At 39.5% G+C, this 11,157-nt stretch overlaps 2 protein-coding genes across 2 annotated transcripts; one reads left to right on the top strand and one right to left on the bottom strand.

Annotated features, from left to right (window-relative positions):
- Window positions 1-1,593: 1,593 nt before the first annotated feature.
- LOC109486442 (leucine-rich repeat and immunoglobulin-like domain-containing nogo receptor-interacting protein 2) lies at window positions 1,594-3,145 on the top strand. The gene is made up of 3 exons (XM_019790273.1): window positions 1,594-1,641; window positions 2,173-2,967; window positions 3,134-3,145. Exons 1-3 carry the CDS (start codon window positions 1,594-1,596, stop codon window positions 3,143-3,145), a joined length of 855 nt encoding a protein of 284 aa, XP_019645832.1.
- Window positions 3,146-3,168: 23 nt separating this feature from the next.
- Window positions 3,169-8,754, bottom strand: LOC109486444 (leucine-rich repeat and immunoglobulin-like domain-containing nogo receptor-interacting protein 1-B). Its single transcript, XM_019790274.1, has 5 exons — window positions 8,750-8,754; window positions 8,236-8,421; window positions 7,176-7,395; window positions 3,392-3,421; window positions 3,169-3,210 (listed from the first exon to the last, which is right to left on the bottom strand). Exons 1-5 carry the CDS (start codon window positions 8,752-8,754, stop codon window positions 3,169-3,171), a joined length of 483 nt encoding a protein of 160 aa, XP_019645833.1.
- Between the last annotated feature and the right edge of the window lie 2,403 nt (window positions 8,755-11,157).

Below are 11,157 nucleotides of genomic sequence, written 5' to 3' on the forward strand. Positions count from 1 at the left end.
CAAATCCTGTCTCTTGCTTGCAAGGTCTATTTCTCTAGCTAATGTTACATGTATTATCGATTGGCATTTTTCCATCCAGTTCTATGTCTTTGAATGAATCCTCTCAGTCAAGCCCCCATAGGCCGTGATGATTGATTCCTGGCTAAGCAGATTTGAGGTTTTTGCCTTTTCCACATGACAGGTGGATCAAGTTGTGGCGAAGTTCTTCATTTTCAGATGTAGGTTGGCATTTTTCCATTCATTTTTGCATAAATCCTTTCAGTCAAGCTCCCATAGGCCTTGGTGGAAGATGCCTGGTGTGAGGTCTATCATGTGCAATCTTATTCCTCTTTATGAAATAAATTTTTCCATCCAGTTCTGTGTCTTTGCATAAACTCTCAGTCAAGCCCCCATAGGCCGTGATGATTGATGCAGTCTAAGCATTTGAGGTTTTTGCCTTTTCCACATGACAGCTGGATCAAGTTGTCGCCAAGTTCTTCATTTTCAGATGTAGGTTGGCATTTTTCCATTCATTTTTGCATAACTCCTTTCAGTCAAGCTCCCATAGGCCTTGGTGGATAATGCCTGGTAAAATAGATTTTTGGTTTCTGCCATGTAAAAAAAAACATCACAACGTACAAAATAGTTCTTTTTTACCATGTTTAAGCAGGGGCGAGGCAAGGCATGTTCGTAGTTCTGTTTTTTTTTTCTTTTGTATTCAGTCGGACAATGTCAGAAGTCATCAAAGGATTCTTTGTTTTCACAGAGGCATGGATATTTCAGAGCCTTGTTTCAGTGTTTCAAGCTTAAGAACACTTCCATCACTAATCCTCATCGTGCCTTGGTACAGAAGAGATTAGGACTTTGCAAGTTTCTTTTATCATTTGAGTTAGCATTTCAACAGTAAAAATCTTGAGAGTAAGTGTGTGGGTGTGGGCACAGTAATCCGCAGCAAAGTTTCATTTCATTTCTTCTTTTTTTTTGTCTTAGCTAAAAGGTATTCATCAAAAAGGCAGAAGAAGGGACAAAAAGGTTGGGTTTTAAGGAACATATAAAGGCCGGATTTGAGCACCCACTGACGTGCAACATGTGATGGTACTTTCATTGTGAAGTAGTCTCGACGGCCCAAACTCTAACACCATACACCTGACTGCAGTTGAGGATGTGGTGGTGCACAGACAGAGTCGTGTACATCTGCAAGACCAAACCGATCTGGGCTTTTTTAGCGGTCCATGAGAAGCAACGAAGCCTGTTGAAAAGGAACATTTCTGAAACAGGTTAGCTGTACTACATGTGAATTCGAGGGGATTCATTCCTCAGCTAACCGACATCTTGCACACGCAGTAGTCCCTCAGTAAGACATCTGGAGCCGCATAGTTCCCGTTTAGAACTTTTATTCAGCATGTCACACGACCGGTTTCGCCTGTGTGGCTTCTTCAAGTGTACAGAGGCTAAATGACACAAGTAACACGAAGTTCTCACTTATATACCTTTCCAGTGCATAGTGCCCTGCTCAGTAACATGAGTTCGTAGTGCTCTGATCTAGTCAGTACATGCAGTTCGAGGTGCTCTGACCTTAGTTGACCTTTAGGTTAGCTGTATTACATTTAGAAAATGTTCAGCTTCAGCAACCTGAAGAGACTTCTGGTTCTTCTGCTGATGGTTATGAAGGGAAGTGAAGCAGCCACGACGTGTGCCACGTATGAAAACTATTGTCGTGATTGCAGTGACAGTGGCCTCAGGAGTGTTCCACAAGATTTGCCCTCAACTATCAAACGTCTTTATCTAAACAAAAACGCCATCGTATCCTTGAGGCAGTCTGACTTCTCAAGGTATAAGCAGTTAGAATGGATTGACTTAGATGACAATGATATAACCGTCATTCAGAATGGCACATTCACGAACCTTCCGCAGCTTGCTACTTTGAGCCTTAATTATAACGCAATAACTGATATTAAACGTGTTGCATCTTCAAATCTGCCACAGCTTTAAAAATATGTACCTGGCTGAAAATGGAATAGCAAACATTCAACGTGATTCATTTTTAAACTTACCTCGGCTTTCAATTTTGTTCCTACAATATAACGAGATAACTATTATTAAACATGGTACATTTTCAAATCTACGCCAGCTTGAATGGTTGTACCTGTTCAAGAACAAGATATCTAACATTCAACGTGGTCTTTTCTAAAGCTACCTAAGCTTTCCGAGGTGTACCTAGCCTATAACCAGATAAATCATATTGAACCTGGTACATTTTCAAACTTACTAAATCTACGACTTTTGAATCTGGAAAACAACAAAATCAGTATCGTTCAGAATGGAACATTTTCAAACCTGCCGAAACTCGCGACACTGTTGCTAAGCAACAATCAAATCACGGTTCTGTCAGAATATACTGATGAGCTGATGTCGATTGCAAATGTATACCTTAAGAACAACCCATGGCAGTGTGACTGTAGGATGGTTTCCTTCAGACAAAAGATGGTTGGGAAACGGTTTGAGGATCACATCATATGTGAAGAGCCCAGTCGTTTGTTTGGGCAAAAGCTTAAAGATATCGAACCTGATGATCTGATCTGTGACGAACCACAAATAGTAACGTTTAAGATGATAAATGGAAACAGGCCAGTGTTAGAGGGGGAGACAGTCATTCTAAACTGTGACGTGTCGGGAATTCCAACCCCAGACATCACAGTCACTCTCCCTTCTGGCAGGAATGCAACTGTTGAGTCAGGTGGGAGAGTGACTGTGGAGGCGAACGGTATCATCACCATAGAGAACATTACCGCTACAGAGTCTGGTCTGTACGTCTGTTTGGCAGCGAGTCCTGGTGGCTCCACGTCTGCCAACCTGTCTATTTATGTACAAGGATCATCATCTGTAAGCCCCACGTCTATTTACGTACAGGGACCATCATCTGTAAGCCCCACGTCTATTCACGTACAAGGGCCATCATCTGTAAGCCCCTCAATATCCTTTGGATTTGTATGTGGCAAATATGATGACAAAACACTATTCTATCTTTATGGTGGTATTGCTGCTGCTGTGGCATTCCTTACATGTTATATTGTGATTGTAATGTACCATAAGCGACGTATCAAGAAGCAGCGTCCTTTGGCATCAGTATCCTCTGCAATTTTTAACAATGTAGGAACAGTTGTGACATTGCCCAATAGCAGCTATGGGTTAGAGGGGCAGGGGGTACATTTCAGCACAGGGACATCCCGACTGGGATATAGAATTGCAAAAAGCAGTGAAAATCTAGATGGTCAGGGTATTTCCTCGACCCAAGGGACAGTGGCTTTGTCTGGGGAAAACATTTATGAAATTGATGACGAGGCAGGTTTAACTGTTGATTCCGTATATGAAAATGACAATGAAGTAGAGCAAGGTGGTCATGAATCTGTACATTTGTATGGAAATGAAGATGAGCCAGTTGCTACTGTATCTGGTTTACAAGCTAATATGTATGAAAACGACAATGAAGTAGAGCAAGGTGGTACTGCACCTGTAAATGTGTATGAAAACGAGAATGAAGTAGAGGAAGGTGGTACCGCACCTGTAAATGTGTATGAAAACGACAATGAAGTAGAGGAAGGTGGTACTACACCTGTAAATGTGTATGAAAATGACAATGAAGTAGTGTCACCCGATCCCGTATCTGAACTGCATGGATACGTGTATGAAAATGATGATGAGGATGTAGCATCTATTCACTCTGTAGCTGTACACCAATCATACGTGTATGAAAACGATGACGACGTATTTCTTGAGTCTATAGTTCCAGAGCAAACCGATGTATATAAAAATCGTAATGAGGAATTAGCATCTACATTTGTGCTTGAGAATGAGCGTGGCAAAATGATGTGTAATGATCTTGAAGAGGGGACTGACGTTGATGAGTATGACAGTGACGATGAGAAACCAAAATTTGCTTCTTCTAAGTCTGTTTATGAGAATGAAAATAGGAAAGTAGCCTCTGATGCTGTCCGGCTTCTGTATAAGAAAAACAAATCTGTAGAAAATACTTCTCAGTTAATCTATGGGAAAGACAAGGACGAAACAGCTACAGCTACTAACCATTATGGAGCCACTAACGTGGATGTGGACAACGACTAAATATGAAAAACTGTACAGCTGAAGAAATACATTACCAATACTTAATAAGTGTTTTTAATGAAATATATCATTCTTCGTAATAACATGTCTGAAAGACGAAAACGTACATTAACCACAGTTCAGTTTATGTTAGTCTTCTGTTAATTCTGTTGTATTATTTTATTATATTCCGTTGCTATATTTTGAATTTTTTAAATGGACTCTAGGAAAAATATTGGATGTATTCACTAATGGAGATTTGAATAAACCCAACCAAACCAAACATATCGATGTTAAACTCACATCTGTGTGTGTATGTGGGTGTTGGCACAATCCTCCGCCATATTTAATCTGTCTACCTCCTCAGCTACTTGGACACATCAAGACGATAGCAAAGATTTGTTTTATGTCATTTTGATCTAATCGTGAACGCAACTTCAAAATATTAAAGTCTAAAATCTAAGAAAGGCATGGCTTTAAGGGGCATAAAACCGGATTTAATCCTTCATTGATGTAAAGGTTAGGTGGTACTTCTCCTGTTAACTAGTCTAGGCAGCCCATTCTCTTATTTCATTTACCTTCCAGTACAGTTGATAATGCAGTGCACACATATGTACCTTAGCTGGCACTAGATAACATTAGACTCAAATATATGTCCTTTCTCTAAACAAGAAGCCAATTCAAAAACATTCTCCCATCCAGCCACAACTTACACACACTCCAAGCAGAGGTTTGGGTTTTGGGGGTATTTTTAGGCTTTTTTATCGGGGTTTCTCTTTTGCACTGATTTTTTCCCCACCAAACCCAACCCCGATAAAAAAGCCTAAAAACACGCTAAAATACCCCAAAAACCCAAACCTCTGCTTGAAGAGTACAACTTACACACACTGAGTGGAGTCATAAAACACAAAGAGAAAAAAAGCCTCCTTGCAAGATCTGCATTTTATTTCACAACATATATAATCCGGATGATCATGATGATGATGATATATGATCAGCATGCTCAATACTTAGATAAAGATATACACATTGCTAAATATCGTTATTAAAAGTGGGTTTGTTTTTTTAAACCTCAGAAGAAAGTTAAGAACATATGTAACTTTACATAGGTTACGAACATAAGTAAATGACATATAGAATGAAAGGTAATATATACATCATACGTAAAGACCATATAGAACCTCCTACACTTTTACCTTGATGTAAAAGGTTAGACATCTAGTAAACACACAATAAAAACTGCGCTACTGAATGAACATGAAAATAAATTTGGGGAAATTCGAGTAAAATTCACCACTCTTCTTTAGTGCGACTAAAATGAGATTTAAAAAAAACATGACTCCAGTAAGTCTAATGTAAAATGTAAAAAATCAAATCAACATTGATGAGAGCCAGTTCCATGGATATTTATAGACACTAAGAGCCTTGACATTTTCTATTCTCGGAATTGTACCACCATGACTTAGTCAATTCGTTTACTAGTATTATCGTGAATAGTGCATTTCGTCAAAGGAGTATTTTTGGTGCATTATTTAGCTGTACAAATTTATGTTTGTTTAGGTTCTGTACAGTTTTCATATTTAGTTCTTGTCTATATCCACATTAGTGGCTTCATAAAGGTTAGCAGCTGTAGCTGTTTCGTCCTTTTCTTTCCCATAGATTAACTGGGAAGTACCCTCTACAGATTTGTTATTCTTATACAGAAGCCGGACAGCATCAGAGGCTACTTTCCTATTTTCATTCTCATAAACAGACTTAGAAGAAGCAAATTTTGGTTTCTCATCGTCACTGTCATACTCATCAACGTCAGTCCCCTCTTCAACATCATTAGACATCATTTTGCCACGGTCATTCTCAAGCACAAATGTAAATGCTAATTCCTCATTACGATTTTTATATACATCGGTTTGCTCTTGAACTACAGACTCAATAAATACGTCATCATCATTTTCATACACGTATGAATGTTGCACAGCTACAGAGTGAATAGATGCTACGTCCTCATCATCATTTTCATACTCGTTTCCGTACAGTTCAGATACGGGATCGGATGACACAGTACCACCTTCCTCTACTTCATTGTCATTTTCATACACATTTACAGGTGCAGTACCACCTTCCTCTACTTCATTGTCATTTTCATACACATTTACAGGTACAGTACCACCTTCCTCTACTTCATTGTCATTCTCATACACATTTACAGGTACAGTACCACCTTCCTCTACTTCATTATCATTTTCATACACATTTACAGGTGCAGTACCACCTTGCTCTACTTCATTGTCGTTTTTATACATATTCATTTGTAAACCAGATACAGCAGCAACTGGCTCATCCTCATTGTCATTTTCATATGGGTTTATGTGTGAGCCAAATGCGGAAGCGATTGGCGATGCCAATTCATTATCATTTTCATACCCATTTATGTGTAACCCAGTTGTAAGAGCAACTGGCGCATCTTCATTGTAATTTTCATACAAATGTACAGGCACAGTACCACCTTGCTCTACTTCATTGTCATTTTCATATATGGAGTGAACAGTTAAATCTGCCTCGTCATCATTTTCATAAATTTTCCCCCCAGACAAAGCTACTGTCCCTTGGGTCGAGGACATACCCTGACCACCTAGATTTCTGGTACTTGTTGCAATTCTAGCTGCCATTCCGGATCCGGATGTCCCTGTTCTGTAATGTACCCCCTTTGCCCCTAAGTTATAGTTACTATTGGGTATTGTCACAACTGTTCCTACATTGTAAAAAATGGCAGAGGAAACTGATGCCAAAGGACGCTGCTTCTTGATACGTCGCTTATAGCACATTACAATCACAACATAACATGTCAGGAATGCCACAGCAGCAGCAATACCACCATAAAAGGTAGAAGAGTGTTTTGTCATCACATTTGCCACGTACAAATCTAAAGGACTTTGAGGGCTTACAGGTGATGGTTCTTGTACGTGGATTGACGTGGGGCTTACAGATGATGGTCCTTGTACGTAAATAGACGTGGGGCTTACAGATGATGGCCTTTGTACGTGACTTGACGTGGGGCTTACAGATGATGATCCCTGTACGTAAATAGACAGGTTGGCAGACGTGGAGCCACCAGAACTCACTGCCAAACAGACGTACTGACCAGAATCTGTAGCGGTAATGTTCTCTATGGTGATGATACCGTTCGCCTCCACAGTCACTCTTCCACCTGACTCAACAGTTGCATTTACGCCAGAAGGGAGAGTGACTGTGATGTTTGGGGTTGGAATTCCCGACACGTCACAGTTTAGAATGACTGTCTCCCCCTCTAACACTGGCCTGTTTCCATTTATCATCTTAAACGTTACTATTTGTGGTTCTTCACAGATCAGATCATCGGGGTTAATATCTTTAAGCTTTTGCCCTAAGAAGCGACTGGGCTCTTTACATATGATGTTATCCACAAACCATTTCCCAACCATCTTTTGTCTAAAGGGAAGCATTCTACAGTCACACTGCCATGGGTTGTTCTGAAGGTGTACATTTGCAATCGACATCAGCTCATTATATTCTGGAAGAGCTGTGATGTAATTGTTTTCAAGTGACAGTCTCTCGAGTTTGGGGAGATTCGAAAATGTTCCAACCTGAACTATACTGATTTTGTTGTTGTTCATATGCAAATATTTTAGATTGGGTAAGTTTGCAAATGTACCAGACTGAATATGAGTTATTTGGTTGAAACACAGATTCAACTCTTGAAGCTTGGGTGTCTTTGAAAATGTACCAGGTTTAATTTCATTTATCTGGTTATAGGCTAATTCCACGTGGACAAGCTCAGGTAGCTTTGAAAATGAATCGCGTTGAATGTTAGATATCTTGTTTTTGGACAGGGCCAACCAACTAAGGTGGCGTAGATTTGAAAATGTACCATGTTTAATACAAGTTATCTCGTTCTGTTGTAGGAACAAAATGAAAAGCCGAGGTAAATTTAAAAATGAATCACGTTGAATGTTTGCTATTTCATTTTTATGCAGGTACATAAATTTAAGCTGTGGCAGATTTGAAGATGCAACATGTTTGATATTAGTTATTGCGTTATTCTTAAGGCTCAAAGTATGCAGCTGGGGAAGATTTGTGAATGCGCCATTCTGTATGACAGTTATTGCGTTATTAGTAAGCCTCAAAGTAGCAAGCTGGGGGAGGTTTGTGAATGTGTCATTCTGAATGATAGTTATTGCGTTATTATTAAGCCTCAAAGTAGCAAGCTGGGGGAGGTTTGTGAATGTGCCTTTCTGAATGACGGTTATATTATTGTCATCTATGTCAATCTCGTTTAATTGCTTGTACCTTGAGAAGTCAGACTGCCTCAAGGACACGATGGCGTTTTTGTTTAAGTTAAGATATTTGATAGTTGAGGGTAGATCTTGTGGAACGCTCCTGAGGCCTCTATCACGACAGTAACTCACACAGAAATAACAGACATATATTTTATGTATACGGTCACACGACGTGGCTGCTTCCCTTCCCTTCATAACCATCAGCAGAAGAACCAGGAGTCTCTTCAGGTTGCTGCAGCTAAACATTTTCTATTTGATGAGAAAAGTCAAGTGTAAGCAATTATAAGCTAATGTTAATCTGAAAGCAGATCTTTTCGTGGGGGTAAGACAGTATCAAATCGGATCCATTACCCCACCTCATCGGTTGGCCAATTTGATACTGACTTGTCCACAACAAAAGATCTGCTTGGAGATCAGAATCACAGCTAATATTTGAGTGCTTATATTCGGTAGGAAACCTTCGCTAATATGGATGCAGGCTGGCCAATTTGATAATGTCTAACCCTCACCAAAAGATATTAGAGATTAGTGATCCTGCGGTCTGGTGTCTGGAACTTTTCAAACAAACAAAAAAGACAACTTATTAGCGTAACCAACCATATTCATGTTTAAAGCGAGTTTTACTGGTTTTCTACTCTGAGGTTGAAATCGTAAATAATATCAAATTTAAACATAGGTCAGCTAACCTGTTTGTAGAAATCTTCCTTTCCAACGGGTTAAGTTTCTTCCTTTAGACGGCTGAAAAAGGCCCAGGTTTTGTCTCGTATGGGAGAATATTTTTAACGTCCTGTTTGAATTAAGGTAAGTATTTTTGCCAGGAGTCCAGGATACGGTCAAGTCAAGTCAAGTCAACTTTATTGCACAACAATTGTCCCAGGTACAATGTATGGGAAGTTCTTCGGAGATGCAACGTATCAAAATACTTTCTACTCAAATATCTATCTAATCTACTCAAATATCTATCTAATGCTAAGATGGGTATCCTTCTACTGTACTTATCAATACTTGTCTAATACTACACTATTTTATAAACATGACATATACAAGGAACATGGCTTATATGATAATGTACGGGAGATTTATAAAACTAACCACAATATAGAAGATAAGGAACTTAATTTTGTGAACTGAAATTTGGATGCTTGATACTGATGAGTTATACGAACCGAGATAGTGTTTGGTTTTTGTATACTTTGTATATATTTATATTGTAATTATACGACTAATTGTAACTGAACTGAAGAATTTGCAAAGACCCCTGACCTACCTCCCCTTAACCTCATGAAAAACGGCTTAGGCCGAAGAGTTGTACTGCTACACAACTGTACTGTACATTTTCAAGGTGAAATAAAGGTTAAAAAAAAGGAGGTACTCACTGAGCCGGTTGGTGTACATGCGAGCAGACGTGCACGAGGTTATGTCTGTTCACCACTGCTTCTTCACCTGCACTGGTAGCTGTAGGTATGAGAGATTTATTTATTGGGCTTTCCAGACTAGTTAACGATGAAGGTACTTCGACACGTTGCACGTCAACGGATGTTGAAGTCCGGGCTTAAGCCCCTTAAAACCCAACCTTTTCTGTCCTTTATTCCTGCTTTTTAGATGTATTCCTTTTTTAGCTACGATGTTGTTGTTGTTACTGCAACATGGTAGCTGCACTACAAACACTACAAAATAAAGCAGGGCGACTGATTCTGAAATGTGATCGCCGTACCAGGGTGAATCAGATTCACGAGGAACTGTCCTGGCAGACCGTGGAGGAGAGACTTAACATCAATAACATCTGCACTTTCAAAAAAATCCTGTCTTCCAAACAACCAGACATACTCTACAATCAACTGTGCCCGGTATCACATCAACACGTCTTGTGACTACATGTTGGAATATTAAGAAAATACTACAAATCTTTCAGCTACAGATGGCTGTTTCGACGCCCACACATTTAATCTGAAGCTTTTTGTAAAGACCATGAAAGGTACGGTATGATTCCTGCCAAGTGCCGACATGGCCTTTCTTGTATTCTTACGGTTTTCGTTGGAGTTTTGGTCAACGTTGCATCTGAAATTTGCCTGTTGCAGACGAGATCTTTTCCGACATAACATTTGGAAACTACAAACGGGATGTTAACCTTATATACGCGAATACGACCTTATATGAGACGTTCTGCCGAAGTGCTATGACCAGTACACATTACGGTTTTCGCGCAGCTGCATGCAGTACGTTCTGTCGACGTGCTTCAGCTCGTGCTATAAAATCTGAAGTGTTTGCAGATTGAGGTAGATGATTGGTCAGTTTCCTGATAACCACGGTCTCTGTTTACATGTCAATTCCTTAATGAATAAATAAAGACGTTTATTGTACAAAAACACCCACTGGGTTAAGTACAAAGGAGTCGCTTCTGCATACAAACAAATATACAGCATTAAGCTAACACTAGCACTATAGTCTACGTATATTCGACTTCTCCTTGTTTCTCTAGGATGGTGAAAATATAAGAGCATGCATACACAGAAGTTCTTTAGAAAAGTGAACTTGTCTGTATTACTTTAGTGTATGAACGTCCGATCTCCGTAATTTATCCAGTGGTAGACTTTGAATTTCCTATGAGCAGACATAAAGCCAACTTCCACACAAAACCTCAGAAGTCTACTTAGGCCACACCGCCTTAATTTCATGGATGAAATCGCCTGAAGTCCCCCAAACTAGTGCGCGCGGGCGAATAAAAAAAAATTCCGGCCAAAAATAAAAATGCAATTTAACCACA

The sequence above is a fragment of the Branchiostoma belcheri genome, unplaced genomic scaffold (genome assembly GCF_001625305.1).
Source record: "Branchiostoma belcheri isolate BF01 breed outbred unplaced genomic scaffold, Haploidv18h27 scaffold80, whole genome shotgun sequence".
Lineage (NCBI taxonomy): Eukaryota > Metazoa > Chordata > Leptocardii > Amphioxiformes > Branchiostomatidae > Branchiostoma > Branchiostoma belcheri.